The 21,104-nt window shown below is 39.3% G+C and overlaps 1 protein-coding gene across 48 annotated transcripts in view; it reads left to right on the forward strand.

Annotated features, from left to right (window-relative positions):
- TTN (titin) overlaps nt 1–21,104 on the forward strand; it is a 262,742-nt gene that overhangs the window by 184,253 nt on the left and 57,385 nt on the right. For all 48 annotated transcript variants that reach the window (XM_073218602.1, XM_073218615.1, XM_073218603.1 and 45 more), the window contains 35 exons: nt 326–622; nt 724–1,008; nt 1,096–1,389; nt 2,673–2,972; nt 3,097–3,405; nt 3,494–3,684; nt 4,082–4,511; nt 5,617–5,925; nt 6,058–6,206; nt 6,293–6,325; nt 6,420–6,549; nt 6,639–6,938; nt 7,032–7,349; nt 8,345–8,641; nt 8,752–9,051; nt 9,135–9,449; nt 9,536–9,684; nt 10,133–10,283; nt 10,373–10,654; nt 10,949–11,251; nt 11,777–12,079; nt 12,181–12,462; nt 12,560–12,859; nt 12,950–13,252; nt 13,345–13,653; nt 13,789–14,070; nt 14,194–14,493; nt 14,575–14,868; nt 14,962–17,928; nt 18,238–18,555; nt 18,650–18,934; nt 19,020–19,319; nt 19,630–19,932; nt 20,334–20,609; nt 20,713–21,012. In XM_073218602.1, coding sequence (XP_073074703.1) covers nt 326–622; nt 724–1,008; nt 1,096–1,389; nt 2,673–2,972; nt 3,097–3,405; nt 3,494–3,684; nt 4,082–4,511; nt 5,617–5,925; nt 6,058–6,206; nt 6,293–6,325; nt 6,420–6,549; nt 6,639–6,938; nt 7,032–7,349; nt 8,345–8,641; nt 8,752–9,051; nt 9,135–9,449; nt 9,536–9,684; nt 10,133–10,283; nt 10,373–10,654; nt 10,949–11,251; nt 11,777–12,079; nt 12,181–12,462; nt 12,560–12,859; nt 12,950–13,252; nt 13,345–13,653; nt 13,789–14,070; nt 14,194–14,493; nt 14,575–14,868; nt 14,962–17,928; nt 18,238–18,555; nt 18,650–18,934; nt 19,020–19,319; nt 19,630–19,932; nt 20,334–20,609; nt 20,713–21,012 — 12,264 coding nt within the window. The remainder of the gene's footprint in view (nt 1–325; nt 623–723; nt 1,009–1,095; nt 1,390–2,672; nt 2,973–3,096; nt 3,406–3,493; nt 3,685–4,081; nt 4,512–5,616; nt 5,926–6,057; nt 6,207–6,292; nt 6,326–6,419; nt 6,550–6,638; nt 6,939–7,031; nt 7,350–8,344; nt 8,642–8,751; nt 9,052–9,134; nt 9,450–9,535; nt 9,685–10,132; nt 10,284–10,372; nt 10,655–10,948; nt 11,252–11,776; nt 12,080–12,180; nt 12,463–12,559; nt 12,860–12,949; nt 13,253–13,344; nt 13,654–13,788; nt 14,071–14,193; nt 14,494–14,574; nt 14,869–14,961; nt 17,929–18,237; nt 18,556–18,649; nt 18,935–19,019; nt 19,320–19,629; nt 19,933–20,333; nt 20,610–20,712; nt 21,013–21,104) is intronic.

Genomic DNA, 21,104 nt, shown 5'->3' on the forward strand with positions numbered 1-21,104 from the left:
CTAGTAACTGCAATTTATACATGAACCAAATCATCACATACAACTTAAACTTACATATGTAATATGACAATAATATCTCAATAAAGCTGAGAAAAATCAAACAAAATATGAGCAATGACTACAGCCACATATATTGAGGCTTCAATGTAAAATTTTAAATGCCTGCATATATAACTTCCAAGTTTCATGAAACAATACGTATCTATATTACATGCAATACACTATGGGGAAGTAAAAGAGAAAGTGGGATAGAGTAAGGTACCGTACCTTTCAAGACCATCAGTGAGTTAGTGAGTTTTGATTTGAGTATCTGCACTCATTCTAGCTCCACCTGGGCCACCTGTCCCAAGAATCACTGACACAAGCTCTACAACTATCGAACTAGAATGGGAACCCCCAGCTTTCAATGGTGGTGGAGAGATTATTGGCTACTTTGTTGATAAGCAGCTGGTTGGCACAAATGAATGGTCACGCTGCACAGAGAAGATGATAAAGGTCCGTCAGTTCACTGTCAAAGAAATCCGAGAAGGTGCAGATTACAAACTTCGAGTGAGTGCCGTCAATGCTGCAGGTGAAGGGCCGCCGGGAGAAACAGAACCTGTTACTGTGGCTGAACCTCGAGGTACTTAAAAGTTATGTAAATAAGATTATGGATATTTTCCCAGTATGGGATTATGTTTTTCATCTTTCTTGGGCTCACGTATGACTGTCCTCTTTCAACAGAGCCTCCAAATGTGGAACTAGATGTTTCTGTCAAGGCTGGAATACAAATAATGGCTGGGAAGACTTTGAGAATTCCAGCGGTGGTAACTGGCCGTCCAGTGCCTACAAGAGTATGGACCATAGAAGAAGGAGAGCTGGATAAAGACCGCGTTGAAATAGAGAACGTTGGAACCAAATCTGATCTAATTATCAAGAATGCACTGAGAAAAGATCATGGCAGATATGTGATTACAGCTACCAATAGCTGTGGTTCCAAATTTGCAGCAGCCAGGGTAGAAGTTTTTGGTAAGGAATATTACCTAGATTTTCATAGGATTTTCCCAAGTGATACTGTCTCACTGCACTGATTTTCAACGTTCTTTTGTCTTTCAGATGTCCCTGGTCCAGTTCTTGACTTAAAACCTGTTGTAACAAACAGAAAGATGTGTCTGCTTAACTGGTCTGATCCAGCAGATGATGGAGGAAGTGATATCACAGGATTTATTATTGAAAGAAAAGATGCTAAGATGCATACTTGGAGACAACCAATAGAGACTGAGAGATCTAAATGTGACATTACAGGTCTCCTTGAGGGACAAGAATATAAGTTCCGTGTGATTGCCAAGAACAAATTTGGCTGTGGCCCTCCTGTTGAGATAGGACCAATTCTTGCAGTTGATCCACTAGGTAAAAGAGGATTTCATTGTATTTATAAAGTAAATACTGTTTGCTTCTAGTTATGTCACTTATTTATTGAGGCTATGACTTCCAACTCCCAAAAGTCTCATAATCTATTGCTAGAGAGTAATAAGGAAGGTAAATAATTATTAGAGTTTTAAGAATACCATATTTGCTATCATTTTAATGCAATTTTTGGCTTACTTTTTATGTACTAAAAAAGCTGAATCTACTAGAGCTTAGCAATAACCTTAAAATATTTTAGAAACATTACATCTTTGCAATAGTATACACAGGAGTAATTAATAGTTTAAGGGTTAAAGCAAGTGAATTGTTTTTGAAATATTACTGGATAGATAACTGCTCTATGATAGATAAATGTCTTAGCCTTCCTTTAGCCCTCAAATCATCCCCACACTGAAGGATATGAAGGCCTAAAACCAGAAAGAGACATCGAAGAATAGAAGATCAACCAAAGGAAATCTTGACCAGTATGAACAAAAATGAAACCCAAAAATTGCACACAGTTGGTAATGCACACTGGCATCCCATTCAAGACAGCAAAGTCTTTGAGGATGACCAATTCCCCAGGAGACAAGAATTATTCCTCCACCACCACCACCCTCCACCATAAAAAAGAAACAGTATTACCTCACTGTTCTAACAGCTCAGGTTGTGCCAGAGGTGTCAGAACAGAGGTGGGCTTCCACGGCAAAGCTCTTCTGGCTGCAGTAATAGTCAACAAGAGTGGGTTGGGTCTAGTTTCACCACTCAATGCTTATTCTTTCTGCTTTGTCCTTTGGGACACAAAACTGCAGCAGCATTACATGAATTCTCTTTCCACCCCATTTTAAACCCACACTGAGACAACATAGTTCAAAGTTCGTTCAGTGTATCTACTCACTGTCTGTCAATAAAAGAGGAGACACTTTGCTCTCAGCTTGTCATCCAAAGCAAAACTTCACAGACCTGCTCTCCTAGTTCATTAGGATTAGATGCTCCCCCAGAGACAGAGGTAAAATATACCTAAAATGCTCAGTGTTAAAAAAAAAAAAGCATACATGCTTCCCAATTAATTTTTAATAAATAATATTGACTATAAAACTTACTATGAAAAATTCTGTCTATATGAATGCCTATAATTGTGTTAACACATTTTGAGAAGGATTTTAAAGGTGAATCTGAAGTTATGCCAAGCAGAAACCTGTTTTTCACATAAATAATTCGAGGTGAAATATTTCCATATGAATATTTATTTCATGCTGGTCATTTCAACTTGCTTCTTGTTAAAGGTCCTCCAACATCTCCTGAGAGGCTCACATATACAGAAAGGACAAAATCCACTATCACCCTTGACTGGAAAGAGCCCCGCAGTAATGGTGGCAGCCCCATCAAAGGATACATCATTGAAAAACGGCGTCACGACAGACCTGACTTTGAAAGAGTTAACAAGCAACTCTGCCCAAACACATCTCTTCTGGTGGAAGATCTCGATGAACACCAAATGTATGAGTTCCGTGTCAAAGCTGTCAATGAAATTGGAGAAAGTGAACCATCCCTGCCTCTCAATGTGGTCATACAAGATGATGAAGGTGTGGAATCTGAACGTCACAGTAATTGTAATGCACTTTCCAGTGCTGCCTTTATCTCATAGGCTGAACAAACTTCTTTGTGACTTTGCTGTGTTTTTTTTTTCTCTTCCCTTTCTTTTTGCAGTGCCTCCAACTATCAAGTTGCGCCTGTCTGTTCGAGGAGACACCATCAAAGTCAAGGCAGGAGAGCCTGTTAACATCCCCGCAGATGTGACAGGCCTTCCAATGCCTAAGATTGAATGGTCCAAGAATGAAACTGTGATTGAGAAACCTACTGATGCACTTAAGATAACCAAGGAAGAAGTATCCCGAAGTGAGGCAAAGACTGAGCTTAGCATTCCCAAAGCAGTCCGGGAGGACAAAGGCACTTACACAGTTACTGCGTCCAATCGCCTTGGCTCAGTGTTCCGAAATGTTCATGTGGAAGTGTATGGTAAGGGATCTGTTTACTTATGTCAAAATGAAAGCCAGGATCTGTTGAAGAACTGCCTTCTCAATCTCCTCTGTTGGCTCCCTTCCAGATCGTCCATCCCCACCAAGAAATCTTGCTGTTACTGACATTAAAGCTGAATCCTGCTGCTTGACATGGGATGCCCCTCTAGACAATGGTGGCAGTGAAATCACCCATTATATCATTGACAAACGTGATGCTAGTAGGAAGAAGAGTGAATGGGAGGAAGTCACCAACACTGCTGTAGAGAGGAGATATGGGGTAAACTCTTCTAAATATTTTCTTATACGCATTAAAAGGACATGACTGAATCAACACCGTTTTAGCATAACCTTGGAATTTAATGATTAAAGTCAAAAGTATACACAAAAAAACTTTACTGTAGTTTTTAGCACTATGCACTACAGCCACTTAGTAAATACTATTTGTTATACAGATTCCCTTTTACTTGAGAGATCCACTATTACATTTACATATTGTCATTTTTGAAAGGCTTTCTCCATGTTTGAGTCTATGTATTTTGAAATGATATATTTATTTGAGCTTATACATTTATTGCTTCTTATAGCTCTCCTGGCCAAAAAACCTTGAATTTTAAAATAAGTGAAAATCAACATGCGTATATTGTTTTCTAAGAAATTATTCATATGATTTCTAGGTCTGGAAACTGATCCCCAATGGTCAGTATGAATTCCGAGTTAGGGCAGTAAATAAATATGGAACCAGCGATGAGTGCAAATCAGATAAAGTGGTCATTCAAGATCCGTACCGCCCTCCTGGACCTCCGGGAAAACCGAAAGTTGTGGAGCGCACCAAAGGCTCGATGCTAGTGAGCTGGACTCCTCCCCTGGACAATGGTGGCTCGCCAATTACGGGCTACTGGCTGGAGAAGAGAGAGGAGGGAAGTCCCTACTGGTCACGTGTTAGTCGAGCACCAATAACTAAAATGGGATTGAAAGGTGCTGAATTTAATGTTCCTCGTTTGATTGAAGGTGTTAAATACCAGTTCAGAGCAATGGCAATAAATGCTGCAGGAATTGGACCTCCCAGTGAACCATCAGATCCAGAGGTTGCAGGAGAGCCTATAAGTAAGTATACTTCCATTTCTGGAATTTATAAAGGGCAAAGCCACTAAATTGATAATTCTGCTCTTAAATTTCTCATATTTTTCTATGCCAAATGATTTTATTTATTAAAGTAAAAAGTTCTATACCTATGTAGACTATCTGAAGTATATGTATATATGCATAACATATATATATACACACTCTATGCACATATATTTATGTATACATACACATATATATATATATATACACATATACATACAAGCATAAAATCATACAGTTTTTAAACATTTAGATTAAACCTAGTATTTTGTGAATAATCACAAGAATAAAGCCTCTGGACTATAAGCTGTTCTGTGCTCCTATATCTTAAATAAACCTCTATCACATTAGATACTGTGGAAATTATCTCCCTCACTAAACAGACCCTCCCCTAAGAGCTCTACAAAAAGAAAAATGTTAACTCTTCAATAATATTTATTGAACAAAGATATAAGATTCCAAGCACAGTCTGTGAAACCAAAAAAAATTCTTCTGAAAGAGTAAAATTACTCTTATTTCTATATGGAGCATATATGTAAAATGAAGTAGTCATTCATTCATTAATCAAATTATGATTGAAGATTTCTGTAGTTGTAAAGTACTGTCATAATTGTAAGAGATTGTTATATGATTATTGCAGATGTTGACCCTATCCCTAAAGGGCATTAAGATTAGTTTGTGTTCAAGTTTACCAGCTAATGATGAAATCATTTTTAATTTAAAATTTATGGTAAATTAAAGAAAACAACTTTTTAGTAGAGAATATTGCAAAATCTCTTCAAAAGGATCTCAAAAAGTAAAATAGGTTTCTACCAATCATGTGTAAATAGGCTATAGATTTATCTAGAGATAGTGAGTAATCCTTCATATCCCAGTTAGTTGTTTGCTTTCTTAGTTTTTGCATTAATGTTAAATGAAATAGACTGTTTCTTACATTTCTCTTCTCTAGAAGGTAATTTATTCTTTTGGCATTCCTATTTTAATAGATACAACATAAAATATCATATATAGTAAAAAAAATTCTTATGGTATATAAATTTAGCATTCCATCACCTTTAAGATTTGGTTTTCTTTTTCTTATTAGATCCACCAGGGCCGCCTTCTTGCCCAGAAGTCAAAGATAAAACAAAGTCAAGCATCTCATTAGCATGGAAACCTCCTGCGAAAGATGGTGGCAGTCCAATCAAAGGATACATTGTAGAAATGCAAGAAGAAGGTTCTACTGACTGGAAACCAGTTAACGAACCAGGCAAACTTCTCACTACCTGTGAATGTGTGGTGCCAAATCTGAAAGAACTCAGGAAGTACAGATTCAGAGTAAAAGCTGTCAACGAAGCTGGCGAATCTGAACCAAGTGATACAACTGGAGAGATCCCTGCCGCTGATATTCAAGGTACTAGTCCTGATTCCATTTACGTAGTCATCTTTTAATCTGATATGAAATAGATTAATTTACCAGATATATGTCAGTTACGTTTTTGGAAAAGGTTAGCTAAATCCTGTTGTGTTATTCATGGTATTGCAGAGGTACCAGAAGTTTTCATTGATATTGGAGCACAAGACTGTCTGGTTTGTAAAGCTGGCTCACAGATTAGGATTCCTGCTGTCGTCAAGGGACGCCCAACACCAAAATCATCTTGGGAATTTGATGGAAAGGCAAAGAAGGCAATAAAGGTAAGATAATTGTAATTCTCTGTGTGCCCTATTGAACCACTCGAAGGAATATTTACACTGCAACTGACTATCTTCTTTTCTAATAGGACGGAGTTCATGATATACCTGAAGACTCACAGGTAAAAACCAAAGACAAAATATCAGAAATTAGTATTAAGCCTTCAATACTGCTATTATTTCACTCAATGTACAACTGCTGTTTTCTTTTTGCAGCTGGAGACTGCTGAAAACTCATCAGTAATTATTATACCAGAGTGTAAACGATCTCATTCAGGCAAATACAGCATCACAGCCAAGAATAAAGCAGGACAAAAGACTGCAAATTGTAGAGTTAAAGTCATGGGTAAGGAAGAGTTTAAAAGTGACTATGGAAGCAGAAAAAATTATTTTAAACAAAGTAGCATTGTTTATGTTGTGATTTGCATCCAACAGACGTACCAGGGCCACCCAAAGATCTGAAAGTCAGTGACATCACAAGGGGTAGTTGCAGACTTACATGGAAGATGCCAGATGATGATGGAGGAGACAGGATCAAAGGCTATGTTATTGAAAAGAAAACTATTGATGGAAAAGCCTGGACTAAAGTCAATCCAAACTGTGGAAGCACCTCATTTGTAGTTCCTGATCTCATCTCTGAACAACAATATTTCTTCCGTGTGCGTGCAGAAAACCGTTTTGGTATTGGTGCACCTGCAGAAACCATTCAGAGGACCACTGCCAGAGATCCAATATGTAAGTTTTTTAATCTAAGATTAAAACAGCTTCTCAAACTTGATGTATGTTGTTATAAACAATGATTAATAACTCCTTTAACTATTTTTAAAGATCCTCCTGATCCCCCTATCAAACTCAAGATTGGTCTCATAACAAAGAACACAGTACACCTGTCATGGAAACCCCCAAAGAACGATGGGGGCTCCCCTGTCACACACTATATTGTTGAGTGCCTTAAGTGGGACCCTACTGGGACAAAGAAAGAAGCCTGGAAGCAGTGCAATAAGCGTGATGTGGAAGAACTGGAATTCACCGTTGAAGACCTTATAGACGGTGGGGAATATGAATTCAGAGTCAAAGCTGTAAATGCTGCAGGAGTCAGCAAACCCTCAGACACTGTAGGCCCTGTGATTGTCAAAGATCAGACATGTAAGTACTGGCATATTAATAGAGAATTCCCTCTTTATGAATATGTTCCTAGATATTCGGTAAGACAAAATGAAGAGCTATTATACCTGTACCTCGGGAAGGTACCATGGGTTGAATGTGGATGTGGACACATTACTCAGTCACTCATTCCCTCAACTTCCACAGAATTATTATATTTCCTTACATATTACCTTTCCCTTATTTAAAGGAGATGATGTTCGAAGCTTCCTTACTGTAATTTTCTGCATGGCAGGTTTTACTTTCAAAAGTTAAAGCAATTCCTCTGCATGATCCTCAAAAGGGGCCAAAGGTGATCAGTTTTTTTTTCCCCTCAGTAACTGCTAAGACCTATTTATCTCCACAATCACCTTTCTTTTTCTTTTTGAGAAAAATGTATATCCATTTTAATAGATAAAATATGCATACAAATATGTAATATGTCTTCCTCTAGTTTTTGTTACCTTCACTACTTTTGTGTATTCAGTTCTCCCTTCTAAATTTAGGAGGGTTGTAGTCACTACCCTCTTTGCATATTCTTACACTAAATTTATGGAAAATGAGAAATTTCTTTGCCTCTACTAGAAGTTATATTTCTTAAAAGGGGGATTCATCTTAGAATGGACATAGTAGGTCCCTTCCTAACTCTTTACAAATATTAAAGGGAATATCATGAAGGAACTCCCAAGCCTAAGCTACTACAATGTTCACTTCTCTCTCTACCCTTTTTCAATACCTATGTGTGTAAAGATGCCAGGTAAGAGAGAGGCACTAGCTGATACATAGCCACAGGAGAGCCAATAAAGGATGGTGACCACATGTACCTTCCCCTCAAATAGACAAATTAGCTGAAGACAAATCTGTTCTTCATATTGGACCATGCTACAAAGCCTCACTATAATAGTTCAAATATATACCTTACAGTCCCTGTGAATTCTCCTTTCTATCCTTCAATGCTATATGTTCCTAACGACAACTTTTTTAAAAATATAATCTAGGCCCGCCATCAATTGATCTAAAAGAGTTCATGGAGGTGGAAGAAGGAACTGATGTTAGCATTGTGGCCAAAATTAAAGGTGTGCCATTCCCGACACTAACCTGGTTTAAGGCTCCTCCAAAGAAGCCAGATAACAGAGAACCTGTCATCTATGACACCCATGTCAACAAACTGGTGGTGGATGATACTTGCACCTTAGTAATTCCACAGTCTCGCAGGAGTGACACTGGCTTGTACACCATCACAGCTGTGAATAATCTGGGAACAGCATCAAAAGAGATGAGACTGAATGTCCTTGGTAAATATTTCATGGTTTTATTAAAACTACACGTTTTTCTGTTCATAAATACAATATTTGCCTTTAAAAACATTCTGCTAATGAAGTTTCCCTTTTTAAAACCATTTTAGGTCGTCCTGGCCCTCCAGTAGGACCAATAAAGTTTGAATCTATTTCAGCAGATCAAATGACATTATCTTGGCTTCCACCTAAAGATGATGGTGGGTCTAAGATCACAAACTATGTAATTGAGAAAAGAGAAGCTAACAGGAAGACATGGGTGCGTGTCTCCAGTGAGCCTAAAGAGTGCATGTACACAATTCCCAAATTGCTAGAAGGCCATGAATATGAATTCCGAATCATGGCCCAGAATAAATATGGCATTGGGGAGCCTCTTGAGAGTGAACCTGAAACAGCAAGAAACCTCTTCTGTAAGTAGAATATGTCTCACATACAAAGTCATTCTTATTGGTGGTTTTCACAGTTTCTCATAAATCAGTGGTTTTTCCTACAGCTGTCCCTGGACCACCAGGCAAACCAACAGTTAGCAGTGTGACTCGTAACTCCATGACTGTCAACTGGGAAGAGCCAGAATATGATGGAGGCTCTCCAGTCACAGGGTACTGGCTAGAAATGAAAGACACCACTTCAAAGAGATGGAAGAGAGTTAATCGAGATCCCATTAAAGCCATGACTTTGGGTGTTTCTTATAAAGTGACTGGTCTTATTGAAGGTTCAGATTATCAATTCCGGGCATACGCAATCAATGCCGCTGGTGTGGGTCCCCCAAGTCTGCCATCAGACCCAGTGACTGCTAGGGATCCAATAGGTAAGCCTTGAAATCATTCTTTTTTTTTTTCCCAAAAGAATGTCATGGAAAATTCAAGAACACTAATGTGTAACGGTTCTTTCCAGCACCTCCTGGTCCTCCATTTCCCAAAGTCACGGACTGGACTAAGTCATCTGCAGATCTGGAGTGGGCTCCCCCGCTGAAAGATGGTGGGTCCAAAATAACTGGTTACATAGTTGAATATAAAGAAGAAGGAAAAGAAGAATGGGAAAAGGTAGCTAACACTTGGCATAATGGAAATGCACTATGAATAAACTAGAAATGTACTTCTTCACAATTCCAGTAGCTTCTATCTGTAGTTTTTGTATTAAGAAAACAGAAAAATAGCATAATTGTAATTGATCATCCAAACATCTGTTATGTCAAAAATCTAAGCACATTAAGTCATGTTTTGTTCACTTACCTTGTGGCTATAAATCCTGAAAAGGTGGAATAAATGAAAAGTGTAGTTTTTTCCAAACATTTGTCAATAATTTTAAAATATAATTCCTGTCAAGACATTCCGTTCAGTGTTTACCTGTAATAGCTGATCCCTAAAACCTAAACTGGCAAAAATTTTCCCAAAGAGAGTAGTTAACTATTGGTTATTCTTTAGAAAGCTATTAAAACCAGAGGCTACAAAGAACTCTTTTAATTACAAAATGCTTGTGATTTTTCCCTAGGGTAAAGATAAAGAAGTGAGAGGAACAAAACTTGTGGTGACAGGATTAAAAGAAGGAGCATTCTACAAATTCAGAGTTAGAGCAGTCAACATTGCTGGCATTGGAGAACCTGGAGAAGTCACAGATGCCATTGAAATGAAGGACAGAATTGGTCATTATTAATACTTCTGTTATTTTATCAATATTTATATTTTGGGTTGGAAGTAAAAATCTCATTTGTAATTTTCAATTGTTTTTCAGTGTTACCTGACCTTCAGCTAGATGCCAGTGTCAGAGACAGAATCGTGGTCCATGCTGGAGGGGTGATCCGGATCATTGCCTATGTGTCTGGAAAGCCTACTCCAACCGTCACCTGGAGCATGAATGAAAGAGCATTGCCTCAAGAAGCCACCATTGAGACCACAGCCATCAGTTCATCCATGGTCATTAAGAACTGCCAGAGGAATCACCAAGGCGTCTATTCTCTTCTTGCCAAAAATGCAGGGGGAGAAAGAAAGAAGACAATTATTGTTGATGTATTAGGTACTTTCTGTATATATATATATATATATTGTTTATCCACAGACACACACATACACACACGCTGTTCTTTCAGCTTCTACTAAAATACTGGCAACCAGTAACTGCTGCAAACCTACTTTATTTAAAAATATGATTAAATGTAGATACTAAGGGGAGGAAAAACAACTTAATTAATAGATACAAAATCTTATTTTCTTCACATTTTTGTCTTATTTTTTAAAACATTTTAACAAATGTTGAGCCCTATAGTTCGCCGAAGACAAACAACTAGAAATCTTTTCCTCTTATTTCCAGATGTGCCAGGTCCCGTTGGACTACCATTCCAGTCTGACAACCTAACCAATGACTCCTGCAAACTGACATGGTTTTCTCCAGAGGATGATGGAGGCTCTCCAATCACCAATTATGTCATTGAAAAGCGGGAAGCTGACCGCAGAGCATGGACCCCAGTGACATATACAGTTACTCGACAAAATGCTACCGTCCAGGGTCTCATTGAAGGAAAAGCCTACTTTTTCCGAATTGCAGCTGAAAATATTATTGGCATGGGCCCATTTACAGAGACACCAAATGCACTTGTCATTAGAGATCCAATAAGTAAGAACAATTTAAAGCAGTTTCATTCTCAATAACTTATTCTCCCATTTAATAAAAGATTGTGATGACAAAATATGTGTATATGCCAAGCAATTGGTTCATTTGACAAGCCTTCATTAGGCAATAGTCAATATCTGATGTTGTTAGTATTGGAATGTGACTATAAAAGAGATTATAAGACTACATATGATCCTTCAAATCCTTCCATGTATACTCTGCTGATTTTTAATTTCCCACTTAATGGCATAAATATGAAGTACTTTCCTAATTCTAAAACTACCAGTTATTGAGAACTTCCCTGAATTATTTGGCCTCAAAGAACCTCTATTTCCTCATCTATCAGAGGAAATTAGGTTGTATTAGGTCTTTTTATATTTAATAGTTCTATGATGAGATCTCTTTTGTTACTTATCAAAGCAGAAGGCTTAATTGTCAAATGTGATCCTCAAAAAGTATTATTTACTATGTTCTACTACCTTCTTAACATGAAATTTTTTCACTGTGATTCCATACTTACATTTGCAGCTGTTCCAGAGCGTCCTGAAGACCTGGGAGTCAAAGAAGTTACTAAAGATTCTGTTACATTGACTTGGAATCCTCCTAAGTATGATGGCGGGTCAGAAATCATTAACTATGTCCTAGAAAGCCGTCTCATTGGAACTGAGAAGTTCCATAAAGTTACCAATGACAACTTGCTTGGCAGAAAGTACACTGTTAAGGGCTTAAAAGAAGGAGATACCTATGAGTACCGTGTCAGTGCCGTCAATATTGTTGGACAAGGCAAACCATCATTTTGTACCAAACCAATCACTTGCAAGGATGACCTGGGTAGGTATCTCCTTCAGTTTATATTTTGAAAACTTGCAGATTTATAGATTTATCATAAGACATCAGTGAAACTGACCTGCCTTTATAATTACAAATTTTAGCTCCTCCAACACTTGACCTAGACTTCAGAGATAAGCTCATAGTTCGGGTTGGCGAAGCTTTTGCCCTCACCGGCCGCTACTCAGGCAAGCCAAGGCCTAAAATTACTTGGTTCAAAGATGAAGCAGATGTGCTAGAAGATGATCGCACTCATATAAAGACCTCTCCGACAACACTTGCTCTAGAGAAGATCAAGGCCAAACGTTCAGATTCTGGAAAATACTGTGTAGTTGTAGAGAACAGTACAGGCTCTAGGAAAGGTTTCTGTCAAGTTAATGTTGTTGGTAAGTATTATTAGCAAAAGAGGATAGATAATCTGTTCTTTCCAAAGCAGAAGTGCAAATAACATTTTGTGCTGTAATTTTTTTTTTTTTCCTGCAGACCGTCCTGGCCCACCAGTAGGACCAGTTATTTTTGATGAAGTGACCAGAGATCACATGGTCATCTCTTGGAAGCCACCTTTAGATGATGGAGGCAGTGAAATTACCAATTATATTATTGAGAAGAAGGAGGTTGGCAAAGATGTGTGGATGCCCGTGACATCTGCAAGTGCTAAAACAACATGCAAAGCTTCTAAACTGCTTGAAGGAAAAGATTATATTTTCCGGATATATGCTGAAAATCTGTATGGAATAAGTGATCCTCTGGTGTCTGATGCAAAGAAAGCCAAAGATTGTTTCAGTATGCATTACATTTCTTTTTAGTGATTCAATGTTTGATATTAATAGGAAGAATTAAATTTCTAACACATTTTGCTAATGCTTGTTACAGGGGTTCCTGATGCACCTGACCAGCCAATTGTCACAGAAGTCACCAAAGACTCTGCATTAGTGACATGGAACAAGCCAAATGATGGAGGAAAGCCCATCACAAACTACATCCTGGAAAAGAGGGAGACTATGTCTAAACGGTGGGCTCGAGTTACCAAAGAGCCTATCCACCCATACACTAAATTTAGGGTGCCTGATCTTCTAGAAGGGTGTCAGTATGAATTCAGGGTTTCTGCAGAAAATGAAATTGGTATTGGAGATCCAAGCCCACCATCCAAACCAGTCTTTGCTAAAGATCCAATTGGTATCGTATTAAAGCATTCACTCAGTTTTCATATTATCCAACTTTGTTTCCAGCTCTATCCTAACTCCTTTCTGTTTTCTTTTACTATGTAGCTAAGCCAAGTCCACCTGTTAATCCTGAAGCAATCGATACAACATGTAATTCAGTTGATCTAACTTGGCAGCCTCCACGTCATGATGGTGGGAGCAAGATTCTGGGATATATTGTTGAGTACCAGAAAGTTGGAGATGAAGAGTGGAAAAGAGCCAATTACACTCCTGAGTCATGTCCTGAAACTAAATATAAAGTCACTGGTCTTCGGGATGGTCAGACCTATAAATTCAGAGTATTAGCAGTCAATGAAGCTGGTGAATCAGATCCAGCTCATGTCCCTGAGCCAGTGCTAGTAAAAGACAGACTTGGTGAGTAAAATGTTCTCAGCCCATATGCAAGGAAGATAGGTGTTCATTGTATACACTTAATTGTAACTTTGCATGCTTAATATCCTTAATTAATTCATCAAATCAAATGCAGAAGTACTGTTCTCTTTATTCTAGAACCCCCTGAATTGATTCTTGATGCCAACATGGCAAGAGAACAACACATAAAGGTTGGCGATACTCTAAGACTTAGTGCCATCATCAAAGGAGTGCCATTCCCAAAAGTAACTTGGAAAAAAGAAGAGAGAGAGGCTCCAGCTAAAGCGAGAATCGATATCACTCCAGTTGGCAGCAAGCTTGAAATTCGTAATGCTGCCCATGAAGATGGTGGCATCTATTCCTTGACAGTGGAGAATCCAGCTGGCTCAAAAACTGTCTCAGTAAAAGTACTTGTATTAGGTAAGAATTTTAATGTGTATAATGTATTTAATGTAATAACATAATAAAAATAAATTTTGATATATTTTGAGCTCTTAGCTGGATTAAATCACTTCCTTAACTGCATTGTTTAAAACTTTTCAGATAAGCCTGGGCCACCTAGAGATCTGGAAGTCAGTGAAATCAGGAAAGATTCTTGTTACCTTACTTGGAAGGAACCACTGGATGATGGTGGTTCAGTCATTACAAATTATGTGGTTGAGAGAAGAGATGTTGCCAGTGTGCAGTGGTCAACCCTCTCGGCGACATCGAAGAAGAAGACTCACTTGGCTAAGCATCTCAATGAAGGCAATCAGTATCTCTTCAGAGTAGCTGCTGAAAACCAGTACGGACGTGGTCCCTTTGTTGAAACACCTAAACCCATCAAGGCTCTGGATCCTCTACGTAAGTTGCTTCATCTGTATACAAAAGTATTGTTTGTCCTTGAGAATATTATTTATTCATCAAACCTCTTCTTTTGCAAAGAGCCCCCAGGGCCACCCAAAGACCTACACCATGTAGATGTAGACAAGACTGAAGTCTCCCTTGTTTGGAATAAGCCAGATCGTGATGGTGGCTCTCCAATCACCGGATATTTGGTAGAATATCAAGAAGAGGGCACCCAGGATTGGATTAAGTTTAAGACTGTGACAGACTTAGAGTGTGTGGTTACTGGACTACAACAAGGAAAGACCTATAGATTCCGTGTAAAAGCTGAAAATATCGTGGGTCTTGGTCTCCCTGATACAACTATCCCAATAGAATGTCAAGAAAAACTAGGTAATTTTTTGATCTTCATTATTGTTTTATTTCTTTCTTAAATTACTCATGTTGTGAAAGTCAAAATTTAATTTCCTCCTGTTTCCTTTCCAGTGCCTCCATCTGTGGAGCTGGATGTGAAACTGATTGAAGGCCTTGTGGTAAAAGCTGGAACTACAGTCAGATTCCCTGCCATCATAAGAGGTGTACCCATTCCTACTGCAAAGTGGACAACTGATGGGAGTGAGATTAAAACAGATGAACACTACACAGTTGAAACTGACAACTTCTCATCAGTACTCACCATTAAGAACTGCTTAAGGAGAGACACTGGGGAATATCAAATCACAGTTTCCAATGCAGCTGGCAGCAAAACAGTAGCTGTACATCTTACTGTTCTTGATGTTCCTGGTCCACCAACAGGCCCTATTAATATTCTGGACATTACCCCTGAGCATATGACAATCTCATGGCAGCCACCTAAGGATGATGGAGGAAGCCCTGTGATAAATTATATTGTTGAGAAACAAGACACAAGGAAAGACACATGGGGTGTTGTCTCTTCAGGAAGCAGTAAGACAAAGCTGAAAGTCCCACATCTGCAAAAGGGCTGTGAATATATTTTCCGAGTTAGAGCAGAGAATAAGATAGGTGTTGGTCCTCCCCTCGACTCCACACCTACTGTGGCTAAACATAAATTTAGTCCTCCATCTCCTCCTGGTAAACCAGTGGTTACTGACATTACTGAAAATGCTGCAACAGTGTCTTGGACTCTGCCAAAATCTGATGGTGGCAGTCCAATAACTGGTTACTATGTGGAACGTCGAGAAATAACTGGCAAATGGGTGAGGGTCAACAAAACACCAATACCTGATCTGAAGTTTAGAGTGACTGGACTCTATGATGGAAATACATATGAGTTTCGAGTTTTTGCTGAAAATCTTGCAGGACTAAGCAATCCATCCCCAAGTTCTGACCCAATAAAAGCTTGCCGGCCCATCAAACCACCTGGGCCACCTATTAATCCTAAACTGAAAGACAAGAGCAAAGAAACAGCTGACTTGGTGTGGACAAAGCCTCTCAGTGACGGTGGTAGCCCAATTCTAGGCTATGTAGTAGAATGTCAGAAAGCTGGCACAACACAGTGGGACAGGATTAATAAAGATGAACTCATTAGGCAGTGTGCCTTTAGAGTACCAGGACTAATTGAAGGAAATGAGTACAGATTCCGTATAAAGGCAGCTAATATTGTGGGAGAAGGAGAGCCAAGAGAAGTAGCAGAATCTGTAATTGCAAAAGACATCCTTCATCCTCCAGAAGTAGAACTTGATGTTACTTGTCGTGATGTTATTACCGTTAGAGTGGGCCAAACCATCCGCATTCTTGCTCGAGTCAGAGGCAGACCTGAGCCAGACATAACTTGGTCCAAGGAAGGCAAAGTATTGGTCCGAGAAAAGAGAGTTGACTTAATTCATGATCTACCTCGTGCTGAGTTACAAATTAAAGAAGCCATTAGGGCTGATCATGGCAAGTATATCATCTCAGCTAAGAATAGCAGTGGACATGCCCAAGGTTCTGCTATTGTTAATGTCCTTGACAGACCTGGACCTTGCCAGAATTTAAAGGTTAGCAATGTAACCAAAGAGAACTGTACAATTTCTTGGGAAAACCCACTAGATAATGGTGGCTCAGAAATAACAAATTTTATAGTGGAATATCGCAAACCAAATCAGAAAGGCTGGTCAATTGTTGCTTCAGATGTCACTAAGCGATTAATCAAAGCCAACCTTTTAGCCAACAATGAATACTACTTCCGAGTTTGTGCAGAGAATAAAGTAGGTGTTGGGCCAACCATTGAAACAAAGACTCCAATTCTGGCTATTAACCCTATTGATAGACCAGGTGAACCTGAGAACCTTCATATTGCAGATAAAGGAAAGACATTTGTTTATCTTAAGTGGCGGCGACCTGACTATGATGGTGGTAGCCCAAATCTATCATATCATGTCGAGAGGAGGCTGAAGGGTTCTGCTGACTGGGAAAGAGTGCATAAAGGTAGCATTAAAGAAACCCACTACATGGTGGACAAATGTGTTGAAAACCAGATTTATGAGTTCAGAGTGCAAACAAAGAATGAAGGTGGGGAAAGTGACTGGGTAAAGACAGAGGAAGTTGTTGTGAAGGAAGACTTACAGAAACCAGTACTAGAGCTGAAATTAAGTGGTGTGCTAACTGTCAAAGCAGGAGACACCATCAGACTTGAGGCAGGTGTTAGAGGCAAACCATTTCCAGAAGTTTTATGGACCAAGGACAAAGATGCTACAGACTTAACAAGATCACCAAGGGTGAAGATTGATACCAGTGCTGATGCATCTAAATTTTCTCTTTCAAAAGCAAAACGAAGTGATGGTGGTAAATATGTAATTACAGCAACTAATACAGCTGGCAGTTTTGTGGCCTATGCCACTGTCATTGTTTTAGATAAGCCTGGTCCTGTGAGAAATCTGAAAATTACTGATGTGTCCAATGATAGGTGTACTATTCGCTGGGATCCACCAGAGGATGATGGTGGCTGTGAAATCCAAAATTATATTCTGGAAAAATGTGAGAGCAAGCGAATGGTTTGGTCTACCTATTCTGCTAATGTCTTAACACCTGATGCTACAGTAACACGTCTCATAGAAGGAAATGAATACATTTTCAGAGTCCGTGCAGAAAATAAAATAGGCACAGGGCCACCAACAGAGAGTAAACCAGTCATTGCAAAAACTAAATATGACAGACCTGGTCGCCCTGATCCCCCAGACATCACTAAAGTAAGCAAAGAAGAAATGACTGTGGTTTGGAATCCCCCTGAATATGATGGTGGGAAGTCCATCACAGGATACTTTTTGGAGAAAAAAGAAAGACATTCAGCACGATGGGTCCCTGTTAACAAAAGTGCAATCCCTGAGCGACGTTTGAAAGTACAGAATCTCCTCCCAGGACATGAATATCAGTTCCGTGTCAAGGCAGAAAATGAAATTGGAATTGGAGAACCAAGCTTGCCATCAAGACCAATGGTGGCCAAAGACCCCATAGGTATGATGGTTTTGCTTTTTTTGACATTATACCCACTCTTAATCTCAAAAAGAGAGGTATTAGACAAATAAGTTTAACCCATGACCTCAAACTTGGAGCCAATATTTTTCCAAATAGATCTTTCACTACATCACCAAAAAGGTACAAACAATGGTAGATTCTAATTTTATGCCAGAAAATAAGAAGCACTCAGTAATTGAGAAATTGCTTGCCCTATTTTTGAGAATGGACTATATAAAAATACATATTAAAGCATCACTAGTAGTAGTTGACTATGTGTAAATTTATTCTCATATAATTTATTTTCAGAACCACCTGGTCCACCAACCAATCTCAAAGTGGTTGATACAACCAAAAACTCCATAACTCTCAGGTGGGGAAAACCAGTGTATGATGGTGGTGCACCAATAATTGGATATGTTGTGGAAATGAGACCAAAAATAGAAGATGCATCACCTGACGAAGGATGGAAAAGATGCAGTGCTGCAGCACTTGTTCGTATGGAATTCACTGTTTCCAGCTTGGAAGAAAACCAGGAATATGAGTTCAGGGTGTGTGCCCAAAACCAAGTTGGCATTGGGCGCCCTGCAGAACTAAAGGATGCTATTAAACCTAAAGAAATCCTAGGTGAGCCCCTATTTTACTGCTTGATTCATTCATACTTCATTTCTCACATGATTTCCACAGAAAAGTCAACTAGTGCCTTTTGTGTTACTTGCAGAACCTCCAGAGATTGACTTAGATGCCAGCATGAGAAAACTGGTAACAGTGCGAGCAGGATGCCCTATTCGACTATTTGCCATAGTGAGAGGGCGACCAGCCCCTAAAGTCACTTGGCGAAGAGTGGGTATTGATAACGTGGTCAGAAAGGGACAAGTGGATCTGGTTGACACTATGGCCTTCCTTGTCATCCCCAATTCTACCCGCGATGACTCAGGAAAATATTCCTTGACGCTTGTGAACCCGGCAGGAGAAAAGGCCGTGTATGTGAATGTCAGAGTATTAGGTGGGTTAATTTTCCCCTTCAAAAATGCACTAGCTAATTTGGAGGCTGAGGAGACCTGTATGCCTAACTCTGTGGTTCTTTACAGATACTCCTGGACCTGTGTCTGATTTAAAAGTTTCAGATGTCACTAAAACATCATGCCACATTTCCTGGGCCCCTCCTGAGAATGACGGTGGGAGCCAAGTGACACATTATATTGTGGAGAAACGTGAGGCAGACAGAAAGACATGGTCAACAGTTACCTCGGAAGTCAAGAAAACGAGCTTCCAAGTCACCAATCTTGTCCCTGGGAATGAGTATTTCTTCAGAGTAACTGCTGTCAATGAGTATGGCCCTGGCGTCCCGACGGATGTCCCCAAACCTGTGCTTGCATCGGATCCTCTAAGTAAGTGATAGCCTTTCCTCCTCCTTTAACTCCAGTCCCCTGCTTTAGCAAGGAGACTGCTAAAATATTAAATGCCAAAACGATCTCCTCCGTTACTGAAGGGGCTTTAATTTGTAGAAACCCAAACAGCACAAATAAATATCTCACTCGAAAGACTTTTTGATCTGCCTCATCTTGTACTTTTTACTTCCAACGTACTGAGCTAGTTTCCATATGCTGTGAAACAAGTGGTACTAAAACATTTGTGTATATGACCAAAAGGATTTGATTAGGTATCTGGATAGTTTTCTAAATCATGTCTTTCTTTTAGGTGAGCCAGATCCCCCAAGGAAACTCGAAGTTACTGAAATGACAAAGAACAGTGCTGCATTAGCCTGGTTACCCCCGCTGCGCGATGGAGGTGCAAAAATTGATGGCTACATCATTAGCTACAGAGAAGAAGAGCAGCCCGCAGATCGCTGGACAGAGTACTCAGTGGTGAAAGATCTCAGCCTTGTTGTCACTGGCCTAAAGGAAGGAAAGAAATATAAATTTAGAGTGGTGGCCAGAAATGCTGTTGGAGTCAGTTTGCCAAGAGAAACTGAAGGCGTGTATGAGGCCAAGGAACAGCTGTGTAAGTTGTCATCTCATTTTTATCGTGTGATAAAAGTTCATTAGAATTTTTGAGGAATTTAGTTCCAGAAATACTTGAGACATAGACAACAGTGATTTTGAAACATTTGGGCCCACAACACATAGAAAATAAACTTTGAATCATGAAACAGTACACACATAAGTATATGTCATTAAAAAGGTTTCTTAAAGCAACACCTCTTGATGATGTGTGTTGGACTCTGGTATTTTCTATTCAGTTAGATCTCATTCTTTAAAAAAAATATTAGCTGTTATGCAAACATTGATTTGAACCCCCTGATCAGTTACAATCCACAATTCGACAAACACTAGTATAGTTCCCCACCAGAAAATTTAACCTCCTTGCAAAATTAATGCATTTTTTTTTCATTTAACTTTTAGTGCCACCAAAGATCCTTATGCCAGAGCAAATTACTATTAAAGCAGGGAAGAAACTCCGAATTGAAGCCCATGTGTATGGGAAGCCTAATCCAATCTGCAAATGGAAAAAAGGAGAAGATGACGTTGTCACATCCAGCCATCTGGCAGTGCATAAGGCAGACAATTCTTCAATTCTGATCATAAAAGATGTTACTAGGAAAGACAGTGGTTACTACAGCCTTACTGCAGAGAACAGTTCTGGGACAGACACTCAGAAAGTCAAAGTTATTGTCATGGGTAGGTTAAATGTTAAACAAATGGCCATCTAAACATGAAGATCAGAAACACTTTTACCTGACAAATCCCTGTTCTTATATTTCTTTCCTGTTGTTTCACGCAGATGCTCCTGGGCCCCCTCAGCCTCCTTTTGACATTTCCGACATAGACGCTGACGCTTGCTCCCTGTCCTGGCACATCCCTCTGGAGGACGGAGGCAGTAACATCACCAACTACATCGTGGAGAAGTGCGACGTGAGCCGCGGCGATTGGGTGACAGCTCTAGCTTCAGTGACAAAAACTTCCTGCAGAGTTGGGAAATTGATCCCAGGCCAGGAATATGTCTTCCGGGTCCGTGCTGAAAATCGATTTGGCATTTCAGAGCCTCTCACATCTCCAAAGATGCTGGCTAAGTTCCCATTTGGTATGTTTCCTTCAGGAAGAAAAAAATAAATGCTTTCTTTATAGTCTATTACTTGAGGTAGAAACTGGCATTTCCCTTGTTTTCACCTCCAG

The sequence above is a fragment of the Manis javanica genome, chromosome 12, assembly GCF_040802235.1.
Source record: "Manis javanica isolate MJ-LG chromosome 12, MJ_LKY, whole genome shotgun sequence".
Classification (NCBI taxonomy): domain Eukaryota; kingdom Metazoa; phylum Chordata; class Mammalia; order Pholidota; family Manidae; genus Manis; species Manis javanica.